The sequence below is a fragment of the Zootermopsis nevadensis genome, unplaced genomic scaffold (assembly GCF_977971745.1).
Source record: "Zootermopsis nevadensis isolate Lab colony 2312 unplaced genomic scaffold, Znev_1.0 Znev_ptg000001l, whole genome shotgun sequence".
Classification (NCBI taxonomy): domain Eukaryota; kingdom Metazoa; phylum Arthropoda; class Insecta; order Blattodea; family Termopsidae; genus Zootermopsis; species Zootermopsis nevadensis.
The window spans coordinates 12763526-12789595 of NW_028259133.1; the positions used below are offsets into that span (position 1 = coordinate 12763526).

General features: G+C 37.2%; 1 protein-coding gene across 7 annotated transcripts in view; it reads left to right on the forward strand.

The window, feature by feature from the left end:
• Positions 1-26070, forward strand: part of LOC110829529 (uncharacterized) — a 475337-nt gene that overhangs the window by 380577 nt on the left and 68690 nt on the right. For all 7 annotated transcript variants that reach the window (XM_087347254.1, XM_087347235.1, XM_087347251.1 and 4 more), the window contains one exon: positions 21680-21747. In XM_087347254.1, coding sequence (XP_087203380.1) covers positions 21680-21747 — 68 coding nt within the window. The remainder of the gene's footprint in view (positions 1-21679; positions 21748-26070) is intronic.

Sequence of the window (26070 nt, forward strand, 5' to 3'; positions counted from 1 at the left end):
TTAATGAAAGCAACACAAACATTCTGACTGTAGCACGATTCAGCCCCCAAGCTCAGAAATCTAATCAGTGAACTAGGGTTAATTGGTATTTTGTTGTATTGTTGAAAACTTGCGTTTTTAAGTAAAATATTAACATTATCTGATTTTTGTGAACTGGAAATGTGTGTTTTACGATATTAGGCTCTGTTAGTTCTGTCTGAGACTCTGTTATATTATAAATGAATAATTCTATGTGATCTATGAAGCTTTTTTGTTTGCTGGTATTATTATTTTACATATGACCGTAGTTATATTAGCATAATGTGAAATTAATTTTCGTGCCTTTATTTACATAAATAAATATATCAAGATATATGAAATAAACAATCCACCCCACTCTACTCATTGAAAATGCAGTCATTTTAATTAAAACAAAAATTTAATCTCCCCTGCAAGCCGAATTTATCTAAAAATATAAAAAAATTGTCGATGTAAGAAACTGCACAAAATTATTTTCAAATTTAAGTCGCTGTTTCTTCGTGTAGTAATTAAAAAGTCAATTCGGTGATTTATCCAACTTGTGTAACACGGTAACAACTCTTTATATTATGTCAATTGTTACTAACAAAACTGGATAATGCATAGGGATCGCCTATTTAATAACAGTGTAAGATTCTATCTTCTATTAATTATCATTATTATTGAAGTTCCTAATCTCTTTTAAATATTTTGTCCAAATTATAAACCGGTGACAGACGGATATGTCTAGAAAAAAAAATGTCTGAAAAAGAGCTAGTTAATAATTTTACAAAATTGGTTAACAAAAAGTCCGAAATTATTGTATTAGTATTTTACATGAGAACTAGCGACCAACGTTTATGGAAATACGTTCACTTCGAATGCAGTTTGTAGGAAAAAAAAATGATAGGTGCGAATACACCGTATTAGGTTTGACGCAATGTTAAATATCCTGCAACAACGCCTCTGAGCACGTTCTCGTTCAATAAGTGTACATCTGTCGATAATGTAAATTGATAGTCTCCGGATTTGTCCAGTTCAGGATCTGGTCCATTCGCAGGCACTTGTGAACATGTTGATGAATATTTAGGTTCCATAAAAGGTGGCCAGTTTCCTGTCCTGTCGACCTCAAATAAAATGAGGTGTTTATTCCGATATCGTGAAGTATAAAATATTTGTAATTAATATTTTACATTAAGTAACACAAAAAGATAATTTTGAAATTGTGATTGGAACGATAAACCTTGAATACACGATTTGAATTTCGTTTTTATAATTTTGACAGTGGGACTGTGTTCATTTGGATTAATTATTCTTCTATTTGACGACCGTCTCTGAACTGGTTTCGCTCTGCAGCGTCAAGTAGTGGGAAGGATGTAGAAAGAAATAACAATGGTTTGTTAAAATACTGTTTCAGCGTTTGCCTGGACGTGTCTGAGTAAAACAGTAAGAACTTCAGGCAACATAGCTGATCGCCAAGCAAATTTCTGAACCTTAAATACAAAAAATAATTTTAACTTCTCAACCGCTGTGCCTGCTTATTATCGGCAGAGTTTTAAGAGAAACAAGAATGTGGAATATCTTTATCCAATGGGTGTGTAAGCTATTTCCCCATATATTTTCTTTTTCTTGTTTTAGCAGCAAAATGATCCTTGTTTGTTACTGTAAGGAGCCGGTGGAAAAGAACTCTCTGGGTTCAAGAAGCAATAAGACCTGAAATATGAAACAGAACAAAGTAGTTTTTCAATATCTGTAGAAACTTCCGAAGTTTGTGCTGTGTGTAACCCTGCAGACATCCAAGAGGTATTAAATTTCGTCCCAGGTACGACGAAGCTTGTCTGGAGTGTCGCTAGAGTGGCGCACAAATTGTCTCTCACTGGTAGCGTAAATCAGGGTTTTTCTCTACGTGGACAATGTCTCTTCGTACACCCGCACATAAAAAAACAGTGGTGTCAGATCTGGACATTTGGAGACCAGAGTATTGGTCCACTTCTTCCAGTCCATCGTTTAGAAAACTTAGCATTCAGAGCATGTTGAGCAGTGGTTCTCAACCTGTATACCGCGGCACGCTAGTGTTCCGCGAGACTTTGAATTGAAGAAAGGTTATGTGAAATTAAGTATACAAATTTTAAAAAAAATCGAATAATTGTTAATATCACATATTTATCCGTAACTGAGTATGTTTTAATAATTAAAAGATACCATTAAACTTGGAAGCATAAATTAATTACACCAATAGCAACAGTTTATATTGGTGGTGGTGTTACAATAATGGCTGTAATTGTACATCAGCCCGCTTCTTGCTGCGAATTAATTCGTTCAGACTCCGTTTCTGTATAGGATCTGCCACTAACAGTAAATATCTACGCTTGTGTCTCTCGGTTCTTAAACTAATTGTAGTGAATTTGGTGTTGCCCTTCGTTGAAAACGTTTCCTTTGAAAAACGGAATTATTTCGTGTAGTATCCTTAAAAATTGACACTTTTTACAAAAAAGTGAAAATTGCGAAGAAAATATTAACAAAAGAGAAAGTACAAGCGGGACCAAGCCAAGTGGAATTTATAAAAAAATTATCTACTTTTATTATAAATGTTAGTTTTCTATTCTAATTCTGCTCTGCCCTCTCCCCTAAAAATTAATATCTCAAGTGCACTCGAACACAGAAAGGTTGAAAACCACTGATGTAAGAACTTAGAAAAATTCTACCACACGAGCAAATAAGTTACAAACATTACATTATTTAATTTAATACTTTATACTAATGCTTCGGATGTTTAGGTATTTTAATTGTATTTAACTCCACATTTTTACATATGTAGACTGATAATTTAGTGACCTGTCTACTTTAAAAAAATTCTCTCTCCCCCTGGAGTTAGTTCAGTTGAGGTGTTTGTTTCTTAAGGTTAAAATTTAAACGAGAACCTGGTCTGTTGTCAAATGTGGCTGGGAGTGTTTGAACACCAACGTGTGATTCAGTATGAAGGCATTATTGGTTTTATGAACACGTAGACGAATAAAATGAATACATTCATAACGAGAGTTATGTACTGAAATGTGTGTTATCGTTTCTGAAATGTATTATATCTGTTGCATCTTTTATAACCGAACAGTTTTCTGTTAAACCTCGCGTATTGTTGTTTTATTACTTCACATGGCCTGCAGCTTTTGAAGATGGGGCCCATGTAAATTCTACATCATAGATATATTTTAAGCCAATGTCAATCGTGAATAATTTCGATGTAATGCATTTCATATGCCGTTCTAACTCGTTTGCGGTGAATGATCGGTGAACGATGCGAGAGACTGAACACGATTGTATTCACAATTTGTTTTCTGAACGCTGCCACTGCTCACGTCATCACATCACAAAACATATGGCCCCGTTCCCGTGCTACATTAGTGCAACAGTGAGTTATAGTCGTGGTGTTGTTAGATGAGGAAATATTATTTTATATGCCTGCTAGAAAGTTTCCCGTCAGAAATGACGGAAAAATGCATTTATTGGTCAGTTTGTTATGCAAAGTAAAGGCCCTGTTAATCTGTGCTGTTCTGTAAAGAATCAGTTTACGATAATTAAAAGAAGATGAAGAAAATGTTTGGCGAAAAGTTAGGAACTAGAAAGAAATAAAGCAATTGAATATTCTGATGTTATATAACAAGGCACTGTACTCAGTGACCTATACAGGGCACCTTCGGTTGTTAAGACAGTGAAATCTAGAAGTCAGTGGTCATTACGTTTGTAGCTAGGATGGAGGATACATTGAATGCGTGCAGAATTTTGGTGTTGGATCTTTGAGAGATAGGATGGAAGTTGGGTAGAATAAGATCAGGTAGATGGATGGAACTGGCTCAGTTTTGTGTTCAACGGAGAACTCTGATATTAGCTTTGTTGGCCCTGCGTGTTATTCCGTCAGAGTGTTAGTTGGTTAATTATGAAATATTTGTAATTCTATTTTAATTTATCTTTACAGTATTATGCCACGTTGTAGGTTACTGAGTGTGAGATATTCAAACAAAAAATATTTCTTTCAGTCGCATGTATTGCTAACTTTACGAGTCCAATTCCGGCTCTTTTGTCTTTGTGGTTTAGACTGTTTGAAACAGGCTGTATATTACCCATAAAAACATTGTATCTGCTAATTGTGTCGTGCAGGATCTGGAAAATCGAATCATATATATCTGACAGACATACTGACAAACAAGGAACGGTCATGCGTTGTAAGTTTGCGATAAATAACACTTGGGGATGTCCATATGCAGTTGTTTAGGTTACGTAAACAATTACCACAAACCGCAGCATCACTCTTCCGCAGCCCTCATCCTCATTAATACCTGCCCCAACGCGCTTATCCCCACAATAATTAACGCTTCGTCATCACCCTCTACCATAGGAGCATCACCACCACAGTGCCAACACGCCACGCCTCCCTACACATTTCTCTCTCTTTAATCATTATGTTCTCTCTCTTTAATAATTGTTGTTCTTATTATTTATAACATTTATTTTATTGTTTATTTATTTAATATACAGTGACTACATTTTTCGTTTAGTATTTTGTTTTTGCATTACTATGATTTACTCTCTGTTATACATATTGGCTTCTTCCTGTTGGCAAACACTTAAATAAATGAATTTAATTATATTTTCTTCTTTGGGGCTTTTTCATTCTTAGTTTCCAAAGCAATTATTACACTATTCCCGCTAACCTTCAATACATACATAGACGTCATACGTTGTATATGAACCTTCTTGTTTTTTTGTCTTTAAAGATTTATTTTAAATATTTCCAAAACTCTGCGTGTTATTTACAACACTGGCGTACATACATAAATCAGTAATAAAAATCTATCAAAAGAAGTGGCTAGAACCGGAAAGGATGAATGAACATGGACCCCAAACCGTGGCGTGTAAAATGGAGAGAAGTCAGGCCAAAATATGAAATTAATTTCAACTGGAACATACTGACAGCTTAATTCTTGAAAATGATGTATCGGTGTTCAGTACGGACATAATCAGGTGGCGGTAAGAATAGGAAATGTATAATTAATTAGCTTATTTATGGTCTTAAAAATAAGGAAATGCAATTGATAGAAAGTTCGCCACATAAACTTAGGCTGCTTGAGTTGAATGTATAAGGTAAAGCTAAAGCCATTCCGTTCCGCGCCATGTAGGCGCACAGGGGAGAGGCGGTATAGCTCCTACTTATTCTTAACCTCGACATTAGATGGGGGTGAGTCGGCATCACTCCCCAGACCCGATTTACTCCCGGGAAACGACCCCCGGTACCCATTTAATAGGAGGCTGGGTGGGCCCTAGAGCCGGTCTGGACGCAAAGGTTATAAGAAAATCCTCTGTCCCTGCCGGAGATCGAACCACGATCGTCCAGCCCGTAGTCAGTCACTATACTGACTAAGATCTGAGTTGAATGTACTGTGATTTAATTATCTCCAGGTAGGAATATGATGAGAAATTAAAATTCTCACATTCAGTTTAGCTAATAAAGTGACAACTATAACATTTATGTCGTTCATTAACGCATACATTCTCTTTACAGGAGTGAAGATCTGCTAAAATAAACTTTATTGTTTTTATCCGATAAATACAACAAAATTCAGTGTAACTTTTTTACCGACCTTCTTGGAAAATTTGTTTTTCTGAAAGAGTTCTTTACTTATATTTGAGGCACATTGTTTGTGACGCATTATATTTTATTTAGTGCCGGTCTGGTCACTAGCATTCCCAAAGGATTATAAAACGTATTTCTGAAATAAACCGAAGGTTTACAGACTGGACGGAATATTTGTAATTACATTAGAAGATAACCACTATAGAGAATTACAGTTAAAAATGTTCGACTTAAAAAAGCATTACGTTAATTGAAATGTGAATGGATAAAGCAAACATGGAGGATAGATAAATATTTACCTCACAAAATAATATTTGAAAATGCTTAAATTGACACTGTCACAGCGTTTTTTTTAAAATTTAACTGTAACATAAGCCATCTCGAATGCCCAAGTGAATACATTTTCATGGCCTGAATCTGTCGCTTGCTAATGCTATGTTATTTATTTTTGTAAAAAATTATTTATCAGCATTTGTATCTGTGTTCTTAAGCGAATAGTGGCGAAATGCTGTTTAATTACTTAGTTACTATGCCTTCGTACCTTGGATGAGGCGCTGATAATTAAGTGACATTGCACATTGTTATCGGTTCTGAAATATCCTAAGTTCTTATTCTTCAAACCTGACTTAAATAACTGATAAAGACACGACATCTAGAAACAACCTTGGGTATAGAAAGTAGATGAGAATATGTTTAATCACGAACAGCCGACAGGGGTTAGCCCTCTAGCACTGTAAATGGATCGCCATGTTGTTTTATTGATAACAAAGCACGTTTTCTTCTAGTTTGATAATGTTTGTGCAAAAATATGTTCTGTGATTTGTTGGGAGGCAAATTCACGGACGTATAATAAGCCTGTTTTTCTTTATAAGGAGGCCGACAGTAATTTCTTTAAGAATAAAACTGATCCGAGAATGAATACGAGAATATTTCCACTGTAGAAAGGCTTTCATGGTTCTTCGGTGTTGTGTTTGTATTTTAAAATGCTAGAATGGATTATTCTTCGCTTATATTTGCTCGAAAGGAAAAAAAAGTGTAATCTGCGTTTTTACATGTTCTCGAATTTTACATGTCAGAATTCCTACTTTCCATCTTCCCGAACACTGAAAACATGTTCCTGTTCGTTACTGGCATGTCCTTTCAGTGGCAAACAGTAATTTGACATTAAAGCAATTTATGGCTGGAATACACTTCATGTTTATCGTGCCATACACTGGACGTATTAACAACAAACAAAAGTACAAAATATAGCTGTGTACAGGAACGGTAAGCTGATAAAGACACAATGGTATCCAAACATGAAAAAAAACTCGTGTCATTTATATTTGATTTAGTAGGGAAGTACTGTTTCAACTTATATACTAGTAAAAATTCTTTATAAAATAATTTCGTGGCTAAATCTATCTTTGAAGAATTTAAGTGGTCTTTGTCTAATTAATTTAATAGCTGCGTCGTGGGTAGTTTGTTTTGTCAGCAGGTGAGCTTGTTCAATGTTGTGTGACTTTTCTTACGTACATATAGGCCATTTTCAGTGACATGCATTTCATTAGAGGTTAATTTACCAATTGAACTGAATGAACGTTCTGTAATATTACTAATGTTATTCTAACAAGTTAGCCTCTATTTACAACACAGGTCTGTTGCGTTGTGGTTTAATTTTAGTGAAAGCTCTACCCGAGTCTACAGTAACGAGTAATATACGCGTCCCATGTTTATGGGAGGGGTAGCAGGGTTGCGTTGTCAGACACGAAGTCTGCAGTAGATTTTTTGTTTCGTTTAGAAAGATGGGAAATAAGATTGTATTTTATTGTTGTCAACGAACACGCAAATGCAACTGACCTTACATACGTGCATCTAACCTAACCTAATCCAGTGTTTATTGCTACAACGTAACCATGGCAACAGATGGGACTAATTGTATACTTGTTTAATTAGCGGAACGAAACCTTATCGCTCACAGACCATTACCTCTACAATTGCTTATCATTGACGAAACGTGAAGACAGAAAATATATCATTCTCTTCTATTCTCCATTTTTGAGCGTTACTTTTAATGCAGGACAGAATCTTAACATGAAGGAAGGTAGCAAATTCGTAAAATGCGTTACAAGTTCACATATATTGGAAAGAGACCAGTAAATCGGTATCACGTTCAATTAAGAGTTGTGTCGCTTGCTACCTTGTTTGGTAACTACGTCGCTTGTTACCTTACTCGCTAACTATGTCGTATGCTAACTTACTCGTTAGCTGTGACGCTGCCGTAACAGTTCAGAATGGTTTCCTGTCTCTGCCCTAAATATTAATATAGACTATATAAGGCAAAACATTAGCTGTCATTATACATGAAGAACACAGATCGAAGGAGTTTAAAAATTATCCTGAGAGGAAAATTTGTTCCCGAGAGAGGAGAAACAGGAATACTGAGATTATTCCATATTGAAGTGCTTTATAAATTAAATGTTTCACCAGATAGCATTAGGATGATCAAATTAAGGCAGATGATATGTACGGAACATGTAGCATGCATTGGGAAATGAGAAATACGTACGAAGCTGTAATCAGAGACCTGACGAGAGCAGACACGTGATAGTTCCACAAGTAGATTGAAGGATTATATTGAATTATAACTTAAATAGTTAGGGTATAAGTAAAGTAAAGTAAAGTAAAGTTTGTCCCACTATACACCATGTAGGCGTTTGGGGTGAGTGGAGGTATAGCTCCTCTCTTCCTTGACCTCGGCACTAGATGGGGGTGAGTGGTCAGCATCACGCCCCGGCCGGCTTTACCCCCGGGAAAGGACCCCTCGGTACCCATTGTAGAGGAGGCTGGGTGGGCCCCAGAGCCGGTCTGGACGCAGAGGCTAGAGGAAAAATCCTCTGCCTCCGTCGGGGATCGAACGCCGGTCGTCCAGCCCGTAGCTAGTCACTATACTGACTGAGCTATCCCGGCTCATATATTTAGGGTATGAGTCAATGAATTGTATTCAACTGGCTCACTACGGTAGTTAACTTTCGTGTTTCACAAAAAGGCTGGGAATTTCTTGACAGCTGAGCCACTTTCAGCTTCTCGGTATCAAACAATCGATATCTGATCAGTTATTCAGTAATGACGCATGGGAAAGGACGAATAGAAATGGCCCGGTATTTTAATTTTGTTTACGTTGTGCGAAGAACGACTAAAAATCTGAAGTACCCAAACGTGGAAGAGTTTAGAGCAGTACTGACTCATGTCCGAAAAGCTGACGAACAGAGGCGGCGAATTTTAAGCACGTGCGACATAATTGGCAGGAAGGACTACTGTGATAGAATCGTAGGCGCTCTGCAGAGAGACTAAAATATCCCCGAGTTTATCCTGCATCCATCGCTGTCATTAAGCTGTATTCTTTCCTATGACGTAATAAATGAAACGTAATTGGAAACACGTGGTGTCATATGTATCGATCCAGTGCAGTGAACCGTTTCCACTTCCCTCTTTCCATACCAGACCGGCCCTTAAGTCTTTAGGGCAAGGTGTAACGCCTTCAAGAATTTAATGGATGTAATAGATGAGTTGCCTTTAGATTATTTAAAAGCTTTACTAATTAATGAATACGGATCTTTTGTCCTTATTCATTAACTCTGAAAATATTTAGATGAATAATGACGTTATTAAAATTCTTTGACATCTTTGTTCTTCAATTAATCTTCTGCCAATTTACAACGAGAGTCAGCTCGCTGAGCCTATTGTTCTAGTGGTACAACTTAATTAATTGCTTAATAGGTGGAGTTGAATGTTAATTTAGCAGAACTCTGTGATACTGTGTATTTGACTATAAACGGTTGTCAGTGATTTTGATATGTTATGTTAAGAATCGTATGCCACATATTTTATAAATTATATTATACAAATTCTTAATTGTGTGATATTAAAGACGGTTTATTATGTTTTGTATTCGTTGTGTGATATTAATTTAAACTCGCTTGTATGTTTTAAAAACATATTTTGAAAGTAACATGTATTGTACACACAAAGAAATATATTTTACCACGACATATGACGTGTCATAAACAGTAGGTTTAGTTTGTCTAAACGAAAATTCAGCCAGTTGTGTGACACTCGTATTTCTTTAAAGTTCCCATAGTTAATGACATTGTGTCTTAATTTTCTACATTTTTCATATTCCTTTTAACAGTGTTGCTTGTGGCCTCAATTCTTACCCAACGCAGTACTAATTATATTATGTTTATTAATTAAAAATATAATGTATATTACAAATGGCAATGTTAATGATATAAAGTGTTTAATATCGCGTGCATAAGCCACATGAAACATTTAATTAATTGGTTGCGTAAGTTCTTACCTTCAAGCTTTAGTTCCGTATAACCTACCTAGGCTTCCGAGACGAACTCTTGCGTTTCTGGTTAGGTTATTGCAAATTATAATGCACCCCCGTCACACACATACACGCAAACACGTGTCCTAGTCATTATGCAAATTGCAAAATGGTTCACGAATATTAGGAAACTATTTCTGTATCAATGTTAGAAAATGTTCGCATTTGCACAGTTTTTGCGCAACTAACGTGAGCAGCAACCTAGTAACCTTGACTCGAGTGTCACAGAGCAGGCTGGAAGAGTCAATTTATATTTTATATTTATGCGTCTTGTATGGTTCTTAATGTAAACAGTGATTATTTTCTTTTACAGCATTTTTAATTTGCTGTGGTAAAGCGTTGTGTTTTCTTTGCGGTATGGACTCAATTTATAAATACGAATTAGACGAGCTTCGGCTTCAAAGGGTTGAGACAGTTCTACAAGCTAATACGAATGCAAGTTGTAGGTTATTTTTAAGAATAAGCAACGGTAACTTCCTTCTGTTCTTTCAGTGTTGGGAAATGAAAATACTTAAGAGCAATGCAGTTTCTTTAATATCACTGAACAGCGATTTAAATAAAAAATAAATGTAAAGAAAATTTTGCGTGAATTAACATATTTTTTGAAACATTAATCCGAACTAGGCTGGATCGGTACCTAAAATTTTGTTGATTTCCTGGTTTAATTTTGTTGTTATTCCATATTGGCTGATTTCATGGCTTGAATTAATTATCGGCCCCTAATTAAGTGTCGTGTACACATTGTGACCATTTGTACAAACAACTCCAGTGACAGATCGTATTTATTCGCAGCTCCACTGCTACATATGGTCAACAGTGGAACAGCTGAGTTTCGTTTTGTTTTGTTATTTTTAAGCTACATGTGTCTTTTGCAGTACGAATTTCGTATGGTTTTGATATACATGAAAGTTGTTTAACGTTGAGACCAAGCGCCAACAACAAATTGACCAGGACTAAAACAAGAATCTGCAACTATTTGTAGTTGATTCTTATTTCCAGTTACGTTTTGTTATTGTTATTATTATTACTATGTGCTGAGACAATCTCTTTGTAAATCTGGGCGTCTTAACAGGTCCTTTGTTCATCCCCTAGTTATTAATACATGAGTTAATATGGAGCAGCTGTGGAGTGGTTTTGATATTTAAAAACAAAGAACTCGGAAGAAAAATTGTCCCAGTGCCATTTTGTCCACCACGAATCCCAGATGGAAATTACGTCTAATAGGATTTGTGATTTTGTGTCAGGTATTGAGTTTGCGAAGAAATACTTCACTCGTAAAACCTCTACCCCTTGTTCGAGCTGAGCTAGTCTAAAGGGGTCCAAGGTAGATACCAGATGGAAGTGGAAAAAGCTTCCGAAACGTCGTAGTTTATATAAATAAAATTTTGGCTATAGATAAAGAAATTGTTATTTTTAAACATTATATCATGCCGTTATCAAGAATCGGGCCAATATTCAAACTGTCTTAGGACTGCGGAGACAAAGTCGTTGGAAATAAGCTGCTCTGGGTGTTGGTTAATTTCTTGCAGGAATTGTCCCATCAGTCGCCTGGAAAGCCTGAAACCAAACCGTAAATGCAACGACGTAAATCTATCTTGGCAATCATCGAGCCGAAAATGCATTTTCCAAGTTTTCTAGTTTCCCTACTACAAGAAGAAAGTTCATCCCCCTGACTCATGTCAAAGCCATCTTAAGTTTAAGAAACAAACTTTTTGAACATTATCTATCATCCTAAATTAATTAAAAACGACGTTTCGGAGACTGGGATCAGATAAAGTCTGTTTTATTTTGATTAATTGATAAATCTAGTTCCTGACTACAGATAACAGCGGTAATGTAAATAAAGGTATCCTATTGTATTCACCCTGAAGATGGAGGGTATATGTTCCGACGAAGGGATTATAATGATTTACAAGATACACGGCGTCACAGTCCAGAAGAACATAATCTTTTTCATCACTGCCGTGATAACGTCAGATCTCCTATAATTAACACAGACAGTGCCCCTCTTCAAGGGACGAAAATGAACTTGGGCTTCCTAGAGTTCATGAAGTAAAATGCGCTCCCTTTCACGTTCAGGTTGTAGTAGGGTGGGGCGAGAACACAATTCGATAGCATGTGGTGCCTTTAGAATAACCAAAACTTCACTTGTTATTCAGATGGGATAATTCTGTGTATTTTCCTCTTACGTAAAATTCATTCTCATAAGTTTCCTGTCTTCTTCTTAGCAGATCCTGCGCTTACGGAAGAACCAATTTCAGAACTTCTGAGTGTCCTCTCTTTATATGTGCCGTTAAGCCTATAGATATATTGTATTCGTTTTATTTCCGACACACCCTGTTTTTAAGCTAAGAGGATTATTCCCATTGGTCCATTTCGTTTCTTCACCCCCTTCTTCTTTCCCGCCCTGTGCGGTGGTAGTTATGTAATGGGGTGAACTCGGGGCGGCTGTTTACGACCCTCCACGGAGCTATAATGGCGACTAACGTTATCCAACGGGGACCTAGACCTCCCCATATCCACTTAGACACAGAAAACCCACCTAACCTATACAGGTTTCCCTTCACATGGTAATGATCCCTTTAGAAGATGTGGATAAACCCGATTAAGCGAAATTCGATTATTCATAAACGAATAGTTCGAGGAGAAACTGCTTATTGTTAAAGTGTACACAGTCCAAGTGGATTCTTGCTGCAACCGCTAAGAAGCTTACCTCCTCATTCTAATGTAGACGATAAAACACTGTTTAAAGTGAAATGTAAGTGTTTGTTTGTAGTAATTTGTGATAGTTGTAGGCGCCATACGTTGAACTATAGTTCGGAACCAAAATATTCGTTCCTTAATGGAGGTTCTGCATAGAACATGACCTTTTTCAAAGCACAGAAAATCAAGATTTATAAAATATGTCGATAGTTTCGTATGGATGTGAAATGCCGTCTCTTACTTTGAGGGGTGATGCTTAAAAGCAGTGCTTAAGAAAATATTCATACGTGAAGACAAAAGACAAAATTAGCCACTTGGGATACATTACGAGAAATGAAGTGACTTAAAGAGATCACCTGGATAGTAGCATCTAGGAGACTTGGGAATGGGGGACTCTGTTTGTAATTATGTTGCGGAAGACAAAGAATTTATACAGAATTGGAAACGTCCACTTGAGAAGGAAATTACAGGATAACATTAAGATGGATTATAGGGAGACAGGTTTAGAGAAAGGTTGATGACGGAACTAGCTTAGGCCTTCCTTGCTGTTAACGCTATTTCGCTTCGGTTCATGTTGTATTGTTAGTTAAATGTTCATAAAATTATTATGCTGTAAACAAGATAAAGTTAACCATAAGATTGTCATAAAAAATAAGGTGTTTCGTTGTATTTTTCTGTCACTGCAGTAAGTATATCATATAGTATAATTAAATATCTGCATTATAATCTCTAGAATAGTTTAATGAAGTCGTATCTTCATTTTCGGTATATCCCATTGACTTCAGTGATAAGTCCTGTTGCATTTCTAAAATGACGTAAAATCATGACAGTTTTCGCGTCGCAAAATTCCGATTTGAATTAAAGAGTTTGTTCCTATCCATTAAAGGCCACTTATTTTAAGCTAGAACCTCAGTTACGTTAATAATTTTAACTTAGGGGTACCTTACTTTCAAAGGGAAACGAGCTTACATTGTCTTTGAAGCTGAAACTCAGTTCGTACCTCAAAGAAAACAAAACCCATAACCATTACAACGACCTTTTAGGGAATTAATCGCGTTTTAGTATGAGAACCGCATAAAACCAAGAATACACTTTGTGAAAAAACGTAGTATATCGATTGTTAAAGCGGGTGGTATGTATTGTTCCCACTAGGTTTTTAAAGGGTTAATATTTTAGTTCTCGGACAGATTTAGAGATGGGTAGGCATGTTGCATACGGGTTTATCTGTGAAGAACGAAAACATTTTAATTCATACATTTCCAGGCTACTGGGTAGAAAGTAGGAAATGTCACATTGAAACGGAGAGGTCTTAGCACTTCGTGAAGTTTGGAGTAGTTGAAAGTGGAAGCAGATCGTTCATACAAGAAACATGTGGGGATTGAACGGGATTGAATTATAGGTATAGCAGAATATTGACAAAATTACGGCATTGGAAGAAGGGAACAGAATGAGTAAGAGGGAGCAGTAATTGAAGTGTTGGTGGTCGGCTCTCGAATATTAAAACCTCGTGTTCCTTTCATTTTTACGTATTGTTGTTTTTTTTGTAGGAAATAACTTGCTCTACCCTTCAGGTTTCTAGACTAAAATGGTGCATACCGTTCTGTTTTCCTCATACCCCGACCATCTTGTCTTCCTAGATTCGATTATCTTAATCAGAGTTGGTGAAGACACTTGTTAATACAATTAAGTAATAGGTTCGAACCTCGTAATCACTCCTACGAACAATTCCGGAAAGCAGACTTAACGTTTAAAACTGATTATGTAATTAACTCTTTAATATTGGGCCTGGAAGTTATTACATGACTAGAAAATAACCGGCACAGAGATTATATATAATGTGAATATTGTTATTATTTGCAAAAGGTCGGAAGAACACAAATATGTCTGTGTTTATCTTTTCCATGCCGATAACAAATAAAGTAAGTAAGTAAAAAAGTCCCTGCTTATAAATGTTACGTTTTAGAAACTTATTCGGCCAACAAGAGAATTATTCAAGGAGTTCCAATAAGGACTTATAAAATCGACTTTTATTGTACACATACGTGTATTTATAGTCTTATAAACACTTGTGTTGTTGTTGTTATATGACTTATTTTTTATTGCAAGTTTTTTACAACTGTAGGGAGTAATGAAATTTAGCCTATGGATTAGTGTTGAGGATTACACTCGAGGCGATTCTGTGTTTCAGTGTATGGAGTACCACTGAACCAAAACGCAAGACAATATTTTTTATCTTTTATTTACTCATTTTCAAAGTATAAGCCGGGCTAACACGGTTAACATAGACGTTCATTGCCCGGTAAAGACATACAGGCAAAGGAATTTCCCAAGGATTTGCGAACCTACCGGAAAGAAATACTTTTTCTATAAAGGTTGTCTGGTTTGTGTACCATGCCACTATACTTACTGAAGAACGTATCGTACATAATGAGTGAACGTCCATCTGTCATCGTTTGACAGAGCCTCTTCGCCCTAGTGTGGGGTGGTGCTTTGAGTTGCCAGTGTGGACACATACTCGAAACCATTCAAGAATATCTCTTCAGCGTCGCTGTAAATTGCGGAGACTGGACACGCCACTCAGCATTAGTCATCACATGAGAGTAACGTATCGAACCTCAAACATTCCGTTTATTGACCAGAATAACATTTTTTAGTGCGCCCCGTTTGTACAGGAAGCGAAGTTGGTAACACTAATTTCGAATTCCAGTGGCTGTGTGGTTGATTATTTTGGTTCAGAGGACGGGCCGTGCTGTAGATGTTTTTGTTTATTTATTTATTGATGTATCCCTAGCATATTTATCGATACTTTTAGTTGCTACGTTTGTATAAAGCCGAATGATGCAATGCGTAGTGAATTGAAGGGATATGAAATAAAGCGGTCGTGTCCCAATTTAAGATACTTTTTCCGGAATTTGTCTGGAAGAACTGAGGAAATGTAAAAGAATCAGTGAGGATGTCCAGTCTCCGACCCCAGATTTGAACCCGGGACCTCCGGAATATGAATAGAAAGTACTAAAGTACTAACCATTTGACGGAGACCGTGCTGTAAACAGTTTGATGAAATACATAACTAGGAAATGAGTGTGAATTAAAGATATTGTTGATATAACCTGTTAAAATTATGAAAATTTGGCGTGTTGTTTCGTGTTCATGTTTGGTAAACATTTAAATTTCTCAAAAACTGAAACTGGCTTTGTTTTGTGTCTGTCTTTCTTTAATTCACACAGCTCTGAATTGATTGCACTTTCTCTTTTTATACGATGTTTCCTTTTCTTCACTTCTCCTTCGACTTCGATTTGAATTGTGTGTCGAGCGTGTGTTGCGTTAGGCCACAATTACATTTTCAAGACAGTTAGGTTCGGCACCAAGATGATGGGGGCAGTGAACTTTTCCAAAACGTCCGCTATCTTCCACACGGCGCAATGTTCCAGAAGGCTGTTTTTTCGTACCATGAAGTCCTTCTGCCTTTTGCAGGTCAACAGTAACAGATCTTGAAGCAAAAGTGCGAAGCGTTACATGGCGCTGTGCTTCACTACAACGCCGTGCGCCCTCTCTGTTACTAATTACCCCGGGTTCACCCAGCACGTACAGACTGTCATCAGCTGCATCTAGTATCTTGAGGCAAATCTCTGTATTTATTTTCCCAGCTTCATTTGGTTTCTGTGCAGCTCTCCTCCACTCGACCCCCATGTGATTCAGTAATGAATCCGTCCATTAGTTCCTCTTCGTGCAGCGAGCGTGACTCACTGCAGGATATATATTCTTTATTTGCAGACAGTGCGAGGCCTTTATTTCTTCTGTCAGTGCTCCAGTACTCTGTAACAATATGATAATGGTGGGTCACTGCTAACGACTTCCTGTCGAAAGTCATTTTGTCTTACTTCGATAATTTCCAACCCAATTTTGAAGGGGGGCGTGTACTGATTTTCAACACTGCGGTCATAACAATAATTTTGCCTGTTGTTTTGTATGGGTGCGAAACATGGTCTCTCACTCAGAGGGAGGAACACAGTTTGCAGGTGTTTGAGAACAGGGTGCTGAGGAGGATATTTGGGCCTAGGACAGAAGACGATGGGACATGGAGAAAACTGCATGATGACGAACTTAAAAATTTGTACTCCTCCCCCAATATTGTCAGGGTGATTAAGTCGAGAAGAATGAGATGGGCTGGGCATGTAGCGCGCATGGATGGGACAAGAGGTGTGCACCGGGTATTGGTCGGGAAGCCTGAGGGGAAGAGGCCGCTGGGGAGACCTAGACGTAGATGGGAGGATAATGTCAGGCGGGATCTATGGGAGATAAGAGTTGAAGGAAACTGGATGTTGTTGGCCCAGGACAGGGTCTGGTGGAGGACTTTGGTTAATTCGGTGATGAACCTTCGGGTTCGGTAAGCCATCTACTTAGTTAGTTAGTCAAGGAGAATTAAAATATTAGAAGCCTATGCATAGATGGAGAATATTAAACTGGTCCTGATGACGGAGGCAGTATGACCTCTGAAGCGTTGGTTAACATCCACCAGACTACACAGCGCAACAACCCAGAAGACAGAAATCTTCAAACTCATCGCCCTGATGATGGAGGCAGTATGACCTCCGAAACGTTGGTTAACATCGATAGACTACACAGCGCAACAACCCAGAAGACAGAAATCTTCATACTCATCGCCCTGATGATGGAGGCAGTATGACCTCCGAAACGTTGGTTAACATCGACCAGACTACACAGCGCAACAACCCAGAAGACAGAAATCTTCATACTCACCGCTGTGAAAACCTCAAATCTTACAATATTAAACTGGATTTTAAATACATAGAGTGGAACTGTGTAGGGTTGTTGTAAACATGGTAATGAACCTTTGTGTTTCATAATTATCCGGAAATTTCTTGACCAACTGAGCGACTGTAGGCTTCTTAAGTAGGTCTCTGCTGCAGGAAGTTAGCTTTGACGCTGCTCATGTAGGTCTGAAATGACGTTGGTATTAACAGTGATGCGTCTTGTCAAATTCACTTTATTGCTTATGGCACAGTTTTTCAGTACTTTGAATATTACTCCCAGTGTCAGTCTGGTATACAGCGATTGCCGAAAAGCCTACTTTCTGTGAACATTCATACGTGACAAGCTGTCATGTCTGTGAACTTGTCCAGTAGGACAGATGTGTAATGATGCTGACAACAGCTGGTGGATGCTGTTGGCTGCTGGAGTCAGTGTTGGAACAGAATGTCTTGTGCAGTGAAAAACATATTGAAAGCTGGGTCATTTATGGCGGAACTTGCAAATTCTCTACTTCCATTGTATTTTGGTCTTATCCTATTGGTTACTTTTGTCATTTTTTCGAAGACTGTTCAATGCACATATTTCGTGGTTATCTCTTCACTGTTCTTCTCATAACTACCTGCACTGTTTGCCCTGATATTGATAAACACTTATTTATGATTTTGCAGAAAGGGTGTCAGTATAATGGAAGAAAAAAATTTGCGATCCTAAGCTACGTCACAGTAAAAGGGGAAGGGATGATGGAAAGGGCAAGGGAACAGATGGACTTTTTATGCTATATATTTTCCCCTTCCACCCCGTACCACTGCTGACTGGCCACCAACGTGTGCATTAGTTACTGCTAACGAAGCTCGGAGATATCTTGCGCCAGGTATGCTGTTACTCGGGCGTCAGTACTACTTTAGATTAGATTTACAGTTGTGAAGAATATTTTTCCTTAATCACCACGGAAACGTCATGTAATATAGCACATTGGGAGACTTAATTACCAGTTCAGATATCCGTAATTTATGTGGAATATAATATTTACATGTAGGCTGTTTAGTTTGAAAATATTTGAAAACAATTGCTCACGATAATAAATTGTAATTAATACGATTAAATAATTTGACAATAAAGAAGATAACGATATGATTTATACAGACGTTCAATTATTGGTATGATAGTGAAATCCAAGTGGTTTCTGTGGTTCAGTGATTCAGTTAGGTTTGCAGAGACGGTGAATGGTTACGGAATTTTGGCGGGAAAGCCTCTTGAGGAAATGTAACCTACAAATCGAAGAATGGAGGGCATCGGTTGGTAACACTAAGATGCCTCTTATGGAGATACATTGTGGCACTCGGAGGCGAATGAAACGCCATGAATTTTTACAGTGGTGGAATAAATTGTATTTAAATACAAAATATTTGTTGGTGCAGTGTAATGTTCGATTATTTTCCCCTTTGAATAAAACTGTAATCCTATATCCTACAGTCTGTATCCAATACGTGTTGTAATAGTGAGTTTATGGGCCAGCACGTTACGGTCTTACAGTTAATGCAACTTTGTGATAGGATATTTTTATTATTTTCAGAGAATTCTGGTTATGACCCATAAAATGACACTCAGTTTATTGTGTAAAGCGATTCCAGTTTGATTTACTGTCGATCTGAAATTTCTTAAGGTAATTGGTGTCTTTTACTGTCAACGTGACATTTTTGTTCTTTATATCCCACCACATATATCGTAAAGTGTCTCCTGGAACATAATTGAACATTTTGGTCTATATTTAAAGGTGGCTAAATCGGAGTTGACACCTAGGCACGTAGCATTAATATCACACATTTTCCAGGCAGACCAATGGATTTAACTCCTTTGTCAGGGAACAGATTCTGATAGGATAATATCAAACGAAAAACTGATAAAATTCACGATATTATTCAGACAGTGATTAAAGTATGTGCAGGACATACATCCTTAAACTTTACGTCGATTGAGATCAAGTAATTCCAAACATAATTGGGGCATCATTATGTGTTTTCATTAACTGTGTTTCATTTTCCGTCAACAAAATAGAATTGTATTTTTTCTCTTCGGACCCATAATCCTACTGTCAAACTTTACTCAGCTTAAACCGCATGGCGCCATCATCACCGCGAGGTTGTATAAATACTGTAAGTTCCTTATTTGATCTGATACGATTCACATTCAGCTACAAATGAATAAATGGCTTCTTGGTGCCGTCTCGATCGCATGGCGGTAAAGCTAGATAATTTACAAGATCGTGGTTAACAATAACTGCCTCTGGAGGCGTCCTTGCCTCAGAGGGGTTTAACGGCTGTGTCACAGCTCCACTGAAGGTCGACGCTCACATTGTCTCGTTTCAAATCGATTTTAATAAAGTTTGTGATTATTGTTCCACAGATTAACGGGTTAATTCACAGCCGGTTTGCAAGTGAAGGCATAGAATTTTCAGCGTCTTGGTAACCTTCTTTACAGACAATGTTTTAAGCGCGTACACAGAACACAACAATATATTTCAGAATTCATATTTTAATTGTATAAAACCCGCCGTGATGTTTAATATTCCCCTTTAGAACAGTTTAAACATACCGAGAATTTCCTCACAACCCACGCTCTGCTCCGCGGAGGTAAAGTATAACTGTCATGAATAGAAATGAGACCCTTTTTTAAAATATGAACACACAGCACAATGATGTTGAATTAATTACCCATTGCAGCTAATTTCTTGAATTAAATCTTGCCAGAATGTAATAATTATAACCGCCTTTCAAATTAAACAAGTGTATGTAAACAAGGTGTGAACAAACTACTGTCATTTTGTGGCTTGTTTAAAATTCGCCTGTGTTACGTCATATTTCAAAATTTTATTACTCTTGAAAGCAGTATGCAGATTTTATTCGAACGTCATTTTTGTGAGAATTTGTTGAACGTTGAGTTAAATTTGTTTCTGAAACATTGTTAAATAATGTAATTGTGGTTTCATAACGAGTGTTGGAATGAGTCTAGTTTCTAGTTAGTAAGTAAGTATTTTTGGCCGTTGTGTGGTTAAAACAGAGTGTATTTATGAAAAACAGTTCTAAATACAACCCAATTACAGAGCGCAGTTCTTGTTCTCTGCGAGAGCCAGAAATGTAATAAATAGTATTCAGATGGCTGAGGGTAAAACAGTGCGAAATACGTTTTTATTCCCGTCGTGAATTTCGGATCGTTATGAGATGGAAACCAGCATGTTCATTTACATCTCGTAAAATGTAATGGTTATATCCAAAACGGGACTAACTTACATATTTTTAAATAACTCTTTCGTCTATAGTAATGTACAGAGTGATAGAAAAGCCACGAAACACATTCCTGACACATGTTCTATTTGGCAGAAAATAAATTACATTGAAATTAGAGAAAAAACTGTGTTGTATTAAATGTTGCAGATTTCCACTGCATTTAGCGATTCATGTATTCAGTATTTTCCTCGTGTTTGATGCAGCCCGGTGAAAAGTTTCTATAGTAAATGGAAACGTTTAACCAAACGAAATATTTTCGATTTGTCTGGCATATGAAAATCAGGAAATGTATCCCCAAAGTCACTCTGGCAAGTAAGAACAAAATGCCAGGTAGTATTCGACAATGAACACTCGTTGGACTTCTGAAAAAGACATCCTTGCATTTCGACTGTTGAAAGACGACTGACTGGCGACAGCAGGTTATAATATGACGTAACCTGCGTGGGCTCTTGTATTGTCACAGGGATATTTTGTTTATTAGTCTAATCGAATTGTGTAGAATTGCAGCCAAAAATAGATGAATGATTTGAGGTTCTCACAGCGGTGAGTGTGAAGATTTCTGTCTTCTGGGTTGTTACTCTGTGTAGTATGGTAGATGTTTACCAACGTTTCAGAGGTCAGTATGACCTCTGAAACGTTGCTAAACATCTACCATACTACACGGCTCAACAATCCAGAAGACAGAAATCTTAATAATAAATGACTTTCCAAACAGCTTGTATATTTCCCTTAATGTAAATTGTTGCTTGAGGAAGGAATATATGGTTGCGTTGAGCTGGACATTATGGACTTGTGATGAAAATTTAGAAGAAAGTCTACAACTGCATATTCTTAAATATTTCTTCCCCAAATTTACTATTTTGTAAACGGTGGTATGATGTAATTCACGTTTAATGCTATGGGTTTTTTTCTGATTTATTTCAGATCGGAGAAATGTTTTCGCTGCGTAGTGATTCACGAGAAGCACCGCAACGTTTTGCAGTACAAGGAAAGTAAGTACATCCACCTTACATCCAGATTAACTACTAAATTCATCGATTCATGCTTAAGCGCAGTAGTGTTTAGTGAATTTCTTTATAAGACGTTACCTTTGGCGTTCGTATTCACCATTAACGAGCCATATACTATTTGATAATTTTATACGTCAGACATCGTCAGTTGCCAGTACCGCTCTTACATACTTCATTCTCCGGCACACGGAACTTAAAAATATTACGAACTTTAACCAGCTTCGTGTGATCTTTAAAAAGAATTATGGCTGTCTTCTGAGTTGTTGTGCCGTGTATTCTTGTGCTAGCATTAGAGATTTGGAAACATCATGGCGGTACTCTCATGGAAGTCTGAGGTGAATCATGAAAAACATGAGAGGCTGAACCATATGTGTTACTGAATGGGCCCGGTAGGTTATGCAGTCGCAGATTATTACAAGATGCACCAGGTGGTAGGTGAAAAAGGGAATGCAAATAATTGAGTGGTATGAGCCTCCAGTGGCGTGTGTTGTACAGTTCTGTCCTACATGGGGACTGTTATTCTTTTCTCACAAAACAGATCGCCACCGGAAATTAGTACAGAATTTACGTAGAGGATAAGAACATTAACGTATGCGATAATTAAAGTAGAGAAACGAGAAAATGGTTCTCATATCTTCATCTGTCTTCTACCTTGGTTTAACTGCGAACATGTGTTCCTTTAACATCAAACGACACGTAATCAAGAAATTTAATGTGAGATTTGAGACTTTTATGTCAGTGAGGATGATGATGGTGTTCTTAATTTTGGCGCCGTGTAGATGCATTGCCACTTCAACTCTGAAAATGGAGGCAGTATGTTTCTCTGAAACTTTGGCATGTACCCATGAGTCTACACGGCTCCTAAACCTAATACAACATTTTAAAATGCCTTACCGTTGACTTATGTTATACTAATGTTCCGTATGCTGATTTTGACTTTATAATCGAGGGGTTTACACACTCCTACCCTGCCAGTGACAAAAATAGCACTCGATTTTCTATACGTTTATCTGTTCAATCTCTAAGCTGTTGTTGATCCCAGCTGACAACTCTTCCATTTGCTAGCGTGACAAATATGACTTAGGACAACCTGCCCCTCCATCAGTGAAATATGCACTCCGCGTCGCTATGACTGATTGACAGGTCAATGTGTGCAGTCAGTTTGATGAACTCAAATCTGTGTGTTGAATTTATCTCCACCCCAACAGAGATCAGTATTTTCTCTGTAGCGTTTGCATATAATTTTGACATGTATGTTGGTCTCTTGTTAACATCATGCATTGCATAGTGTATTGTGTATTGGTATGTTTCCATCCGAACTAGATTGATCCTGGTAATGACTGTTATATTATAAACAGGCGAGAGAGGTAAGGTTAAGAATATGTAAATTCCGCACTGCCTCAGAATTATTCGGAAGAGGTATCGTAAGCCTGCCTCACATACCAGATGTTGCGATAAAATTTCTTAAAATGTCAGTTGTTACGTCTACCTCGTGGTAACGTTTTATTTGCTTATAAGATTTATAGCTACTGAAAAATAGATCTATGTTTAAGTATATCCGGAAATTGAATCGCATGGATTCTTAATTTTACTTTGCAACGATCACAATTTGCGATAGGAGTCCTAGGCATTTTTCTGTAGCCCGGAGGTGGTTATGTAGCACTAGGTATCAGCTGTATGTTGGGCAACCATTGTTGTTGACCTCAGCCTGACAAACATGTTTTTCCTTTATTATTAACGTGCCCACATTTTGGTATCTAAAATTTCTCTCCTAAATCTTCCGTCTTACACGATGCCTCAGAGATCACAAATATTCTGCTCTTTGCATCTCTTAACGTATTAATACACCTGAAACGTAGTCTAATCCTAATGCATACATAGAGGTACGCATTATTCCCCAAGGAACAACCAAGTCCCTTGAACTTCGAAATCCTCAAATGGAACATTCTTTTCCTTTTGAATCCCGTGTGGTTCAGCCAGTAAAGACTTTCTGTGCCAACGGTCTGTAATCCAGAGTAAACTGTGCACCTGGAACAGAAGTAAAAACTTTCTCGAGAAGGTCCCACATGTTCAGGTAATCTTCTGGTCTAAATCTGGCGTAGCAAAAGGATATTATGATGTAAGCAGAGATTTCTCTTACGTCAGATGTATAGTGATATGAAATTGTTCCTACGAATTTACGTTCTCAAATTTGAATTACTTTTAACTAGGCGACATACTTTGCAATGTTAGTATAAAAAGTGTGTATGTGGGGGGGGGGGGGTGACATGTGAGTACTTGCATGTTGTGCTTTGTATCACGAAGTTACCGAGATGTTCCATTTACGTGTAATAATTTCGTTAAATATATAGTTCTCTTTTCTTTTCTTTCAAATCCGTTTCCAAAGAACGTCCAGCTATCTGTATGTGTGCTGATAATAGCGCTCAAATTACCTGATGAGTTTCGTTCCAAATATATTCTTCGATTCTCACGAAATGTTGTCGGTACACAGTAATTTAGGTTTAATTTGATTTATCATGTATTATAGTTTTGTATGATACAAAGCTGTGTAGTATTTTGTTAGTTGCAAACGTTTCAGAGGAGCCTACTGTCTTTGTCTCTTCATATTCCTTTCTCAGACACCTGCAGTCTAGGATATGCAATACGTAGATTTTCTTCTCGTAATACGTGCTTGATATGTCCTAATATTAATTGGTATTAAGAATGTGATTTGGAAAAATATATGTATTACAAAAGGTGAGGTGATGTCAGTGCTTGAATGAGTTTTCAGATTGAAGGCTGCAAAACCGACTGAGACACTGCACCCCGGTATGTACGTGTTGACGGTACCCCACCGCACAATTACCGGCCCCAAAGCGCTTTCATTTGTTTCAATTACAGAGCCGCGCTTTGTATTGCATATGAAGCCTAACCTTTCATCGTGGAGTCTGCAAAGAAAAACATGACGTTAGATCGAGTACTTGGCGCAGATGTTCGCAGCACATGATTCAATTTTAATGTCGACTAAGATATAAATACGGTGTTTTAACTTCCGTATTATTGCTCTACATTTAAATCTTGGGTTGCTTCATTTCTTGGTGAGGGTGGTATCTGGTTGCATTTTCGTATGTATTCAAAGTTGGTGACGAGAGAATGTCACTGATTTATATGTAATTTTTTTAAAACTTTGAAATCATTAGCTAAGTCGCTACTGTTAATGTTGGTAGCTTTTGTTAAATAACTTTTCCAGAATTATTTTTTTCTTAAGTTATGTGTAGTACGAATAATGAATAGCTAGGATTGTTTAATTTCATAATTATCGGTATAAAAATGTGTGGTATTGTCAGAAGAAATTAAAGTTATTTCCAGCATAATAAATACTGGAAGGAAATTTTATCCGTCTTGTGGTACTGTGGTTGCTTCATACGCCAGAGAAATTACAACGAATTGAAGCAAATGCTAAGTTATTTTCACTATAACTCTTATGTTATGCTCATGTTGGTAATGATAATTTATTGGACGATAAGATAAATAACGTATTGAGAAATGCAGAAGCTCTCTCTATTGGACGCCAGTAAAGATATGGGGCTATAAACAACACAGAAAAGTCAGCAATTGTGTCAATATTCACGCCAAACAGACTATAATGTAGTTCCCTTTTATTTTGTCAAGTACTCGCCATGTATTTCAAATGAGATATGTCATGCACAGGTACGTTATACTACCATCACCCACCCCCACCGCGCTTTTGTTATAAAATCAAAAAGTCTTGTCTTGTATTTACTGTGAAGTAGATATTATATTGGACCGATGAACCAAAATTAAATTGGCACTTCTCAGTGTGGACCTCCATATGAAATTTAATTAAAATCTTTCCATCTGTTTAGGGATTTTAAAATGTGGAAGAACGCGCAGAGGGGCACGAACCTTTTCTGTACAGATTACTTCATAAATTACATACTAGCAAAGCAATAATACTTAGCATAAACTCATAACTGTAATAAGTTAATTGTCTAAGATTTGATGCGTTCGCTGTAAATACGCTGATTGTGATCTTTTCTTCGAAATTTTTGTGGCTACGTGCAAGATTACACAGCGTCGAAATTCAAAGACTGCAGTCTTCGTAATACAATGTGCCTTATTAAAAACTATTTAAATATATAATGAACATTTGAGTTCAACACGACCAGTGGTTAGTATACGAGACATTCAGATGTTTACTAGTTTGATTTCAACCGTTGTCACAAACCTCGGGAGACAGGAATAGCTCCCGAATCGTGGAGTAGGGCATAGAAACGTAACTCAGGGAGTGAACAATGTTCACCA